The following is a 13,596-nucleotide window of genomic DNA, read 5'->3' as shown; positions in this document are numbered from 1 at the left end:
CATGTAGTGTGGATGTTTAATAACTACTATTATAATCTCTTATTACAATGTCTAGACTACTTTTGTATTGTAATATAGCTATAACAGTTTACACATGCCCTATTACAGTTACCAGCTCAAGAACTTTAATTTAATTAAACATGTAAACTCTACAACTATACGAAGTTGTTTGCTGTTTTGGATTGATTAAAACTAATGAAAAAAGCTTACACTTATTTTAAAAACCTTAATCTAGAAAACGGTCTAACAGTTTTGAACTGATTTAACTGAAATGCGTCCTTTCATGTTACTAACCAGATTCTAACAGTAGATATCAACACAAACCCATACACAAGATCAAAGATTTTAATACTAAATCACGATTGGGCTCGAGGATTGATATACACTATATTATATAAATAGTAGTACTGTAATTAGTTGTATTACATAGACAATTTAAAAGGGTCTCTGTTCTCTAAGATATATCTGAGTGTTTCAATGTAATTTCTGGTTCTATTAACATTTTAATTTGCACAATTCCTGGTTAACTTATTCGTAAAAAAAATCAATTTTAGTATAAATAGCACCAATCCCTTTATACCTTATGCCTATATTCCATACCAAGACTTTTTAAAGGCTGCAAAGTTGGGCAGTAATTGTTGCGCTTTGCTAAGTCCGTATTTTTTATACGAGATACCTAAAAGAATTACAGAGAGTTTAGTGTTTCATATTACATATCTTTTAAATCTACTATAATATGAAATCCTTGGTTAAATAGTTCAAAAATTTACGCTTGGACCAAACAATAAATAAGATTAACGGATTTTGATGGATTATTAACAACTCATTGACATAATCCTCAATAGTTTTAGTAAGCGTATACAGAATGTATGAACTAATAAAAAACAAAGCTATGACAGGTGTAGATGGATAGGTAACAACATATTGCTGTTACTGAGTTAGTATACACGAGTATATTACAATGCTCTAGATGTGGGTTGTTTTTCACATTACTTCAGGTTAGGCCTAGAGGTTACGACGTTATAACTTTCAATCAAGTTCTCATTGGCGGGATTTGAACCCGATACCCCGGGCCCCAAATCCCCTGCTCTACCACTAGATCAGTTCGCTTCCCCAATGGAAATTTGAAAAAAAAACTTAACAACAAGATAATGTAACCATTGCTAATATTATACAAAAAAGATTCAATACTTCTCAGAATTGAATACGAGCGAATTCTAGTTTGGCTATAGCCAGTGTTTGTTTCTCATCATTACAAGGAGCTTATTATGATCCCCTGGGGATTTCAGAAGTTGCTAACTAGTTATCAAAGTGTTTAGTTAAAGGTCAAGTGGAGAGTTAAGTTTAACAAGCCTATGGTAAATAATGTGTACTCTACCAAGTGCAAAGCTTCCTTCATTCAAATTTTATATCGTCACTAATAATAAATTTAAGTAATTTACAAGTAACATAGTTATAATAAATAACACAGATTTTTAATCGTTTACACAAATAAGGTTTTATTTAAACATAAAAAAGGTACATATTTGATTAAAAATCTAATATTCCAATTTTACACCATGAATTAGGAAACTACACTAGACAGTAATGCCATAATGTTCATCTAAATTAAATTACAAAATGACAATCATGTAATTGCAACGCTACATTATAAATTATTCAACTTTTGATAACTGTAATTTAGTAAGTTACACCCTAATAGTGAAATTGCACAATTGACGATATAATCTAACAAACATAATTCGGAAACAAATATCGAAAAAGAGATTTAATTATGGCTATAATGTCAATATGACACTCCATAGCCGAATCACGTTTAATATGTAAACAGTACCATGTAATATTACTGAACCTCGTGTTTTTTCAAACGCTATTTTTCACCACACTATACCCTATTAACACTTCTATTCACCACAATAATAATGCACATTGATAGTCAACACGACTAAAACTTTAAGGTTATGTAAAGGAATCATTTAAAGAATCAGCAAAAATAATAATAAATAGTTGCTAGTCAGCGGTAACAATAAAACGATTCTATTGCAATTCTATGTATACTGATGGTGTATTTGATATGCATTCATGTTTAAGAAAGTAAGTGGGCAGCTGATTTTGCAGCCCTAGGGATGTAAAAACCCTGCTCGGTCCCCAAATAACGATGACAGCTGGCATGGCCAGCAAAACGCAACTTTCAGCCACCAATTAACGCTTGTAAAACAGCTAAAAACATCAAAGTGGGGTGAAAAAAATATTACAAAACTTCGTGTATTATATTTACTTTACATAACTGATCAAACTTATTTATTTTAATTAGGCCCACACACACACAATTTTCCATTTTTAACTTGGTCTAGGGCATATAATTATATAAATATGCGGTTGTGAGTGATTTTAATCAAAACTAAGAGGTTGAGTCAGAATTTATGTATCCGTCCCTTGTTTACCATATAAAAGAAGAAGAGTGCAGTCTTATTTTTCTACATGAAGGATAAATTCACTTTACTATGCCTTGCCGCCTTGCTCAATTCAGATATTCTATACCGATATATTATGGTACAAGGCTGGCAGAATTGTCTGCTTGGAAGTATCTCGGAGAATTTGTCTTCTGAGTTTTTATAATAATAATATCTATGGTTCTTACCGTCAACGCAATCAGGGGTAATATTCCACTACGGCCGTTTCGGAGATGACTCCATCGTCAGGTGCGTAGTGGTACACTAAACTATAGTCTTGTCAAATTGTACACGAACTTTCTTCATTTGCATTGCGTCAGGGGTTGAATAAATAATACACATATATATACAGGACGGACACACGAAAACACGAATACACGAAAACATTTAGAGCGCGTGCACGGCTTGAAAACTGACGACCGTCTGTTCAATCCTGGGTATTGCATGAGTTACGTGGATGACTGGAACAGCTGATAACACGGTGTGCCAACCTTATCTACTCAAATTATTTATTTCCTGTTTGAATTCTATTATGAAGACATTGACCAAATACGAACTTTGGAAAAGGGTTCCAAAGTAATGATCAATGTTGAAATGAACAAACGTAAGGTAAAAGTGCTTTACGATCCAGGGACAGCTTACAGCATTATTGGAGAAAAACTGTGGAAATCGGTGGGATCACCAACACTTTACCCCTGTGAAAATCTTACTGCCTACATGGGGGTACAAATTGAAATACTAGGCGAAACATCGGTTAGTGTTCTTGCATTTGGTAGTTAAAAAAAAAATTAAAGCTTATAGTAGTCAAGAAAAATGATGTTCCTCTATTTGGGTTGGACTGAGTACTTAAGTTCAATCTTCCTTTACCACCAGGTGCTGAAGTATGTACAGTTACTCTGCAACCGAGCAATACCACTCGTGTGGATAGTATGGATTTGGTAAGACAAATTGTTACTGACTTTCCAGAAGTGTTTCATCCTTCTCAAGGCACAATCAAAAACAGTAACGTAGTATTCCACTTGACCCAATACGCAGTTCCAGTTATTTTAAAACCACGTCCTGTGCCCTTTTCCTTACGCAAAGCTGTGGAAGACGAACTGCAGCGGTTAGTTGAAAACCAAGTCTTGGCGCCAGTGAATACGAGTGAGGAGCCTGTTACATGGTCTTCACCTATAGTGATTGTTGTAAAACCTTCTGGAGCAATACGCATATGTGCTGACTTTAAAAACACGATCAACCAGTATATGATTTCAGACAACTATCCTATGCCCATATTTGAAGAAATTACAGTGAAACTTACTGGAGGACAAGAGTTCACAGTCATCGATCTCAAGGATGCTTACTTACGTACACAAGGAAGTTACAAGGAAGTTGACACTTGCGTACAAAAATATTTAACTATTTCCACACACAAAGGGGTTTTCAGATATTCCCATCTTCCTTTTGGGATTAAAATCGCTTCAGGGGCATTTCAGTGTAAAATGGATCAAGTACTGGCGGACTTGGAAGGAGTTGCATGTCTTCTCGACGATGTAATAATCACAGCTCCCACACGAGAGGAATATATACGTCGAGTTAGAGAGGTGCTAACACGTTTTACAGATATGGGTATCCGCGCACAAATGTCAAAATGCAGATGGTTACAGGATTCAGTCAAATACTTGGGTCACATGATTGACAAAACTGGCATACATCCCACAAATGAGCACTTAGAAGGGATGAAAAACATGCCGTCCCCTAAAAATGTCAAAGAATTGAGATCGTTTCTGGGGTCAATCAACTACTATGGTAAATTTGTTCCACATTTGCAGTCATTGTGTGTTCCCTTACATGGTCTATTAAAGAAAGGAGAGAAATGGCAATGGACAGATAAACACGAGAAAATAGCAACAAAACTGAAACACTTGGTAACTACAGCGGACACTTTAACTCACTATGACGAATCGTTACCGCTGATACTAGCCACTGACGCAAGCGAGGTTGGTCTGGGTGCTGCTCTCTTCCACAGATATTCGGACGGGACTGAGAGGCCGGTGATGATCGCTTCAAGACGACTCGACTCTGCTGAAACCCGTTATAGTGTGATAGAAAAATAAGCTCTAGGATTAGTTTTTGGAGTAACACGTTTTGAGCAGTATCTCTATGGCAGACATTTTGAAATACGGACAGACCATAAAGCCTTAATCAAGCTTTTTGGAGAACATGATCCGATCCCTAAGGTTGTTTCAAACCGAATCGCAAGGTGGGCTCTAACATTGAGTTCCTAGGACTATTCCATAACCTACCAAAAAGGAAAGGAAAACACAACTGCAGACTTGCTGTCAAGATTTCCTCTTGAATCAAAAATCAAATCAAACGAAGAACGCCTAGGAGATTGCAACGGATCTCATCTATTTCATCTCAGGTCTCAGGATTTACCATTGACCTCAAAGAGCTTGCAAGAAGCAACGAAACAAGACGCAATACTCGCTAAAGTAATAAACTACGTTAGAAGTGGATGGCCAGAACATGTTACCAACAACAAAGAAGTTTTACCTTATTACAACAAGCGTGAAGAACTTTCTTTTGAAAACGGAATATTACTCTGGTTCGGTCGCATAGTAATACCTTCAAAACTGAGACCAAGAGTAATGGAAGTACTCCATGAGGGACATCCAGGAATAGTCGCCATGAAAGGTAAAGCGAGATTTCAAGTGTGGTGGCCTAGGCTGGATAAAGATCTGGAAGAACATACAAAACATTGTGTTGGTTGTCAAGAGAACAGGCCTAAAGACATGTAGATGCCTCTCTTCTCGTGGACCGTACCAACAGAAGTCTGGTCAAGAATCTACATAGACTTTGCGGGACCATTCTTAGGTAAAATGTGGTTGATTGTTGTAGACGCACGATCAAAATGGCTAGAAGTGATACCCATGTCGACAACAACTACAAAAGCCACTATCAATGCCTTAGAAGAATTGTTCTCAAGATTAGGCTATCCCAAAACTATCGTCAGTGACAACGGTCCTCAGTTGACATCTCATGAGTTCCAGACGTTCTGCAAAAACCTTAATATCAAGCACGCACGTATAACACCATATCATTCAAAAAGCAATGGGTTAGCAGAACGGTGTGTTCGAACATTTAAAGAACGTATGAGTGCATCACAGAACAATGTGGGAACCGTCCAAGAAAAGCTCAAAAGTTTCTTGTTCACATACAGGACATCTCCAAAAAGGTCAACTGGAAAATCACCGGCTTTCATGATGTTTGGACGTGAACTACGAACAAAACTAGACCTACTGATCCCCGACGCAGATACTAAATTAAATAAAGAATTAGTTAGACAACGATTGGACAAACACGAATCAAAATTAAAAGTATTTCAAGAGAATGACCACGTCTGGGTGTTAAATACGTCCGGATCAGGATTCAAGCGAGGCAATATAGTAAAAGTAAATGGACCCTATTCATATCTTGTAAACGTCGATGGTGTGAACCGGAGATGTCATGCAGATCATTTGCGAACGGCAGTCAGCTCTTAGAAGAAGGGGAGATATGTAGTGTACCAGCTGGTGTTATTGTCACATGTTTTAAGATGAATTAATTGTCGAAATGTTTATAGTTCAGTTGTTTTTTACTCACTTAGAATACACATCATGTTTTCAAAATATGTCTAAATATTTTATTCTATTAGTATAATAAACCACAACACTACACTCCTAAATTCTGGTCAGCTAAAGATTTTCCCCATTCCTGGTATAGTTCTAAGGCATCAGGTTAGTGTGTTACTGAATTTATTTTGTTTATTATCATTTTTGGAACATTTTTTTTTTCATTTTATTGTGCCGTAGTCGCATGCACCCCGCACGCTTTTTCACGAATTGTTAAACATTGTTTAGTTTTTAAAGTTATTTTACAGTAAACAGATTGTATTATTAATGAAATTTCTGACTGAGCCAATGCATATATGGAAATCTGCCCAAATAACTGACTTATGACTTAAGAAGTTTTTCAAATAATGATTATGAAACATGATAAACCTTGTTAACATAAACAAGGTCTAAATAAGAAAAATTTCCCAATTACAAATTTCAATTAGCGGCCATTTAAATTTTTATAACCTAAATAGCTAAAGTACACATTTATTTATTATTTAAAATTCCCTATCAAACGACGCCATTTTTTTAATTTCTATAATCATTGGCAAAGTTTTAGAATAAATAAGCTATTATAAAGTTTTAGATTAAATAAACCTACCACATACATTTCTTTGGTTCATCTGTCTGAAACTGTGAAATAAGCAATTTTGCATTTCGTATTGTTAACATTTAAATGACAAAGCATTAAAATGTAAAAATTGTGAGTGTTCTTATTGCAGCCATGGAGACCAATCGACATTTACTTTTAAATCCTCTCCTCAGAACTTTTAAAACCAAAGGGGTAGAGCCCATGGTCAGTATCAAAGTGTACCATCATATCAGTCATATTACCATTCTGTGTATGGTAGCTAAATTTTTGTAAAATTTAGCCTGGTCGGTTCAGTAGTTTTTCACCTATTAGTAATACACGTATAAACACATATCATTAGATTTTTATATAATAGTAGAGTAGTGATATTTTAAATATTCTACTTTTTGACTGATGTGATCTGATTGAGGTATTAAATAACTTTTAACAGTATGGATCTGAAATCAACACTTTTATTGCAAATTAGTAGTTGTGTTCACTTAATTACTGTTTCTGTACTGACAAACTTAGTTTTGAAAGGGTTAATGGGTATTGCATTGGATTCATTTTGCCTCGGGAACAAGTTTGGACCATATTAAATTGCGCAATTCGTGAACCGGTCCTCTTGTAGTAATAATCCCTACAAAGATATTGTCTCAATTTAAAGTGATAGGTAAAAATAATAATGAACTTTGATAGTCAATGACAAAATAAAATTTTGCCTATATAGAAAACTCCACTCATATTTATAGGACGCCTGTGTGAACACCACATCGTCTGTTCAAAAATTTACCTAAGGTAAGAGCGGGCCAATAAGCTAGTCTTTTTCCAAACAGCAAATCATTATTTTATAGTTTACGTATTCTTTAAAAACCTTACTGGTATTTCTTAAACGATGTATGTAAAACCTAAAAGAAAATTATATCTACTATCCCCCCAAAACTGGATTTTGAATACTGGTTATTTGATATTCAAATACGTTAGGCCATATTTTGGTACCTAACGAAAGGCATTTGGACCAATTTAGTTTATCCAGTTAAAAAAATTAATCTTGATCAGTGCTCTAATTTTCCCTGATTAGGCTGCTGCATGCAATCAGGCAGACGGGGATTGAAATAAGTTTCGTTACGGCTTTTCTTAAAGTCATGTAAATACAGTATATTTGTTATTTAGGGATTAAGAAAATGTAAAGTAACAATTTAAGAATGATTAACTTTTATTTTAATCCAAAGGTTTTTGGAGCGACTCATTCCTCTCTTAATGGAATGGACATTTATCCCAGGTATGTTCCCATTTTCCAGCAGCTTTGCTTAAGTAAAATATTCCATTCAGCTGAAAATTAAGAAATGAATTGATCAAACAAATTTCTTGGTCTTCGGTAAATATCAAGAAACATTCTAAAATATGTATAGTAAGTAAAACAACTTCAAGAATCCTGTTCTTTAAACAGTTTAACTTAACTAGTGTAGTTGTTGTCAAAATTTGACTAGTGACAGGTATCAATAATGTTACAGTATTAAAAAATACATCAGGTTGATATTTATAATTTGCTTTACTAAACTTGTAAAGATTGAGGAAGAAATGGAAATATTCAATAAAAGCTTAATAAACGACATAACCCATTGGCTGTAACTCATAAACGAGTGAATTTATGGAAAAAATGTCATGAATAAACAGTTTTTTAAATTGCATGTTCTATCTGAAAACATAATAAAATATAGGGTGTTCCATAAGAAGTTTTAATGTTGGCCACCATATTGTAAAATGGTGGCTGAATAAAAAAAAACTGATTCACATTTTTAATTGTCACAAAAAATTTAGGAATGTGCCACATTTAAAGTTTTCTCTAATTCTATCTGTTGGGGGTGGAGCCCCCCAAGGGGAGGTAACTGCTCGGTGTTGGAATCGGCATTGCAAGTAAGCCATAGTTATGGACGATTGGACAAGCCAGCCCCTTAGGGTAGAGTTCCCAGTGACATTCCTCCATCCAGGTTGGCGGGGTGTTTAGCTCTCGGAGAGGTGGAAGTGCGCCATCAATCTCCCATCCACCTGTGACTATGGTTCTATGGGTTTCGGCCCGCTTGCTGTGTGCGAGCAATATATTGTGTGGCAAATCCTCGACTTTAGAAGTAGCCTTTCCTGGAGGTGAAATTGGGCGAGTACCCGTAAGCTCACGGGGACATTCAAGGGGAACAGAACTTTCCGCAGTGTGAGGGCAACGGCTGGGAGCACTCCATCAGCCAATCCTTGTCTCTTAGCCCGGAAGGTATGGTTATCTAGAGTGTGGGGGGTTCTCCCTGGAACCTCAATTGAGTTAAGGGTGTCGCCACCTTTGGTGGATAGGTTCATCCGGGTAAGACCAACTTCTATTCCTGCCTCCTTTTGGGAAACCCTGATGGCCTGGCAGTGATGTTGGGCTAGATGGGCAAACGAAGTAGATCGGGTGCTGGGTTCAAGCCAGCTGGGGGTGTTCGGGGATCTATCGCCCTGGTCACCTCTGGTTTCCCAGCAACTGGGTAAGGCCGCGATTGGGTAGTGGTGGAAATGGGGGGTTGGGGTTCCCCCATCAGCTTGCTGGCGGTCCCTTTCCTCCTCGCTTTGATGGTGGGTTTTGGCCTGTCAGGGATTGGATAGGTCCCAAATGTTGCTTGCACTAAATACGTCAGGGCATTTCATTATGGGACTTCAGGTTTTGTACCTGCTGGTTCCAGGTGGAGTGACGCTTAACCAAGTAGCCGGTATCCCTCGTTACGATTGAGGGGCAACCCTCTTTCCGAAGGGTTGCTTCGGCAGCCAGTGAGCCTGAGGACCTTAAGTCATCCGCCTATGGTGTGCCAAGGTTGGTGCGTATGCTCCGGCCTACACCATGGGACCCGGGTATGTTTATTATAGTTATCGGGTTGCAGTTGAGGGGCTTCGGCTCTTTCGACACAAACAAAATGCAAAATGCAAAAAAAATTTGGGGGTGGAATTAAAAATTATTTATTTAGATAGGTTTGGTGTGGTGCTACCTTCTACAGATGTCTTCAAGACGAGCGGGGTTCCTTGGTAGCAGCGTGGAGCGTGGATCCGGCGTCTCGTTCTGGGTCAGCGTGAGGGCAAAGATGCCGGGGAAATGTAATAGGCTAGACTGTTATGTAAACTTGTATATTAAAACATATATTTAGTACATAGGCAATGACAAATCATAGTGCCGGTGGGCACTAGCGTGTAGGTGGGGGCGGCCAGTCACTGCAACATTTTTACTCAATTGACGAGTTTTTTTGCCGATTTCACTCTCCTCCCTGCTCGCCATTTGTACTCTGTAAATATTAATGATAGTTAAATGTTTTCATATTCAATTTTATGTATGAAGTGATGTTTTAATTTTTTTATTGACATGAACAATCCAGTCTTCTCTGGTAAAAGTTCACGACAGAAGGTAAAGGTAAAGGTAAAGGTAAAGGAGTCCGAGTGCAAGTGGCGTCGTCCTGTCCTTGAGGGAGGGGGTAGCGCTGAGTATCAGCTGTATCTTGGCGGCAAATTCAAATTGGTAGCACCACATTTTTTGGGATGGATGGAAAGGAAATTCAATAGCTGAATTAATATTTTTTTAGGCTTAGGCCCTAACACTAACCGTTTCCGATATCCCAACGGTGGCCTCCTTGAGTTGATCACTCTGTGTATGAATTTTAATGGATTGTGTTTTTGGCCTCTAGGGACCTCAAAACGAAAAAGTAAATCGAACCCGGGTTTCCAGGGACTACCATGAGTACTACGGTAATAGCTTTTCCCCATATGGTAAATTCATTAAATATGGTAATCGAATAAACCATTTTGGATATAAGTGTGATTTAGTAAAACCTTGCAATTCCTAACGTTGAGTTGCATGGAGGGGGAGAAGCACCAAAGGGATTTTAGGGGACTTTGTATAAAGTGTACATCTTTTTGTGTACTAGCCAGTGGTATATAGTTTTGCCAGTCTCTAATTTATTACGGCACAAAACCTTTACTGACTGGGCTAAATCAGCAAAGAGTTTTAGGCCTAAGGTTTTGGCTGGTTCTTCAAGTAAGTAATATATTCTGACACCAAAGTAAATTTTTATTCATCAGACAAAGTGCTAAAAAGACAATACACAAAGAACTCAATAAGTAGCTCCAGATTGTTTGCAACGTCAATTATTTTCTTAATCCCTAAATAACAAATATACTGTATTTACATGACTTTAAGAAAAGCCGTAACGAAACTTATTTCAATCCCCGTCTGCCTGATTGCATGCAGCAGCCTAATCAGGGAAAATTAGAGCACTGATCAAGATTAATTTTTTTAACTGGATAAACTAAATTGGTCCAAATGCCTTTCGTTAGGTACCAAAATATGGCCTAACGTATTTGAATATCAAATAACCAGTATTCAAAGTCCAGTTTTGGGGGGATAGTAGATATAATTTTCTTTTAGGATTTACGTACATCGTTTAAGAAATACCAGTAAGGTTTTTAAAGAATACGTAAACTATAAAATAATGATTTGCTGTTTGGAAAAAGACTAGCTTATTGGCCCGCTCTTACCTTAGGTAAATTTTTGAACAGACGATGTGGTGTTCACACAGGCGTCCTATAAATATGAGTGGAGTTTTCTATATAGGCAAAATTTTATTTTGTCATTGACTATCAAAGTTCATTATTATTTTTACCTATCACTTTAAATTGAGACAATATCTTTGTAGGGATTATTACTACAAGAGGACCGGTTCACGAATTGCGCAATTTAATATGGTCCAAACTTGTTCCCGAGGCAAAATGACACGACATTAGCCTTGATTGCGGTTGTATCTTCATGTTCCAATGAGGTTGTGTTGCTATCAGGAACGGGTAGATGCAAAAGTGAATTATGCCTCTTCTTGCAGACCTTGCAAGACCATTTAGAATTGCATCTATTGGTTGAGTGATAGTATGACAGGCAGTTTCTACATCCACGCCAAGACTTTAACATTTTATGTCTATCATCAACTGATGCATCAGCGAATTTATTGCATTTGAATAGAGCATGAAACCCCCTTTGGCATATGAAGCATACATCATTGCTGTCGGAGTTAGCCGAGGATTTAGGCAATGAGCTGGATATGAGTGAAGTCTTCAAGTTACGACTATTTGATGGTTTGAAGCTCCCACTATTCTTCCCAGAAGTGGATGGCCTTATCTTAAATTGTTGTGTGTTTCCTCCAGCCAACTGAAGAGCTAGAGAGCGTTCACGGAGAAATTTAGTCAAATCATTGAAAACAGGAAAATCTTTTCCTTTATGCTGCAACTCAAATTGCTCTCGAGTTGTATGATCCAACAGCCTAACTGCTATATGAAACAGAATGAAGTCACCTTCGTCAGGTATTTTCAAAAGTTTAAATGCAGCAATATTATCTGAAATTTGAGAAAGAAATGACTGTAGTGAATCTACAGTTGTTTTCCCCTGTTGTGGTTTGAATGCCATCAATTGATTGAGGTAATTTGAAGCAAGCATACGCTTGTTATTGAAAGTTTCATTTAAAGCCTTCCAGGCAATATCATAGTTGTCGTCAACCAAAGGAAGATGTCTTATCACTGCAGAGACAGTTCCCCCTAAAGAAGAGACGAGATAGTGAAATTTCTCCATTTTTGATAATAAGGCATCATTACAACTCATCATACAACTAATGCAATGGCAAAAATAAATTCTGGTCAAATTCGCATCGGTCCACTACACCCTTCTGAAATGAGGGAAGCTTTAATTTATGTAGTGAATAAGCTTCAGTCACACTACATATTTCAAGACGACACTTGCAACAAGGAAGAAATAGCCAATTCCAAGTTTTCCAACCTCTCTCCATTCTTCGATGAAAATGGCACCCTTAGAGTTGGCGGAAGACTAAACAGAGCTTCACTTCCTTCCGATCAACGACATCCTATTCTGCTGCCAAAGTGTCACTTCACTACTTTGCTTGTGGACTATTATCATAAGCTGTATTTACACCCAGGACCTGGTCTCTTGCAAGCATTAATTCAGCTTCGATTCTGGATACCTGCATTACGAAGTCTCGTTCGTCATCGCACATTCAAGTGTTTGACTTGCTACAAAGACAAGGCAAAGAACCTCACACCCAGAATGGCTGATCTTCCTCCATCAAGAGTAAATCCGAGTAGAGCCTTTCTTCATGTAGGTATCGATTTTGCTGGTCCATTCCCCATGAGAGAATCTCAACGAAGGAAAGCGGCAGTCACTAAAGCCTACCTTTGTGTCTTTGTATGTATGGCTACCAAAGCCGTTCATTTGGAAATCGTCAGTGCGCTGAGTACAGATGCATTTCTGGCTGCTCTCAATAGATTTATTGGTCGCAGAGAACTCCCCGAACAGTGTTACTCAGACTGTGGCACAAATTTTCAAGGAGCTGCTAACAAGTTGAGAGAGTTTGGGTCTTGGTATCGCCAACAGTCAACTCAAGAGGACATACTTCATCAAGCAACCAAATTGGAAATAAAGTGGAACTTTAATCCTCCTTCAGCACCCCACTTCGGAGGTCTCTGGGAAGCTGCCGTGAAGTCAGCGAAGACACTTCTCCGAAGAGTGGCAGGTGACACACCACTCACATATGAGGAGCTCACAACTTGGTTTGTCAGAATTGAAGCTGTTTTAAACTCCAGAACTGAAACTGAGAAACTAGAACTAATTAGAACTAACTAACTTAAACTAGAAACTGAGTTCCTATCACCTGGCCATTTTTTGATTGGGACATCACTCCTTGCCACCCCTGAACCGTCACTTTTAGATACTAAAGTATCATCTTTATCTCGCTGGCAATTGCTGCTAAGAATGACTCAACACTTCTGGCAAAGATGGAGGGTTGATTACCTTACGTTCCTACAAAAGAGGAACAAATGGACCAAGAACTACGAGAACGCAAAATTAGGCGATCTTGTCTTGCTA

General features: G+C 37.7%; 1 protein-coding gene across 1 annotated transcript; it reads left to right on the top strand.

The window, feature by feature from the left end:
- Positions 1 to 12,387: 12,387 nt before the first annotated feature.
- Positions 12,388 to 13,353, top strand: LOC128992981 (uncharacterized). The gene has a single exon (XM_054416730.1). The coding sequence runs from the start codon at positions 12,388 to 12,390 to the stop codon at positions 13,351 to 13,353; it is 966 nt and encodes a 321-aa protein (XP_054272705.1).
- The last annotated feature ends 243 nt before the right edge of the window (positions 13,354 to 13,596 follow it).

Source organism: Macrosteles quadrilineatus, unplaced genomic scaffold (genome assembly GCF_028750875.1).
Source record: "Macrosteles quadrilineatus isolate MER2022 unplaced genomic scaffold, UCM_ALF_1.0 Scaffold_4__1_contigs__length_99947679, whole genome shotgun sequence".
Lineage (NCBI taxonomy): Eukaryota > Metazoa > Arthropoda > Insecta > Hemiptera > Cicadellidae > Macrosteles > Macrosteles quadrilineatus.
Note: the sequence above shows the minus strand (reverse complement) of the source record. Positions and strands in the feature narration are given on the sequence as shown.

Bases quoted from the DNA above. Each gene is read 5' to 3' on its own strand.
- LOC128992981 (XM_054416730.1), top strand. From the start codon at position 12,388: ATGAGGGAAGCTTTAATTTATGTAGTGAATAAGCTTCAGTCACACTAC.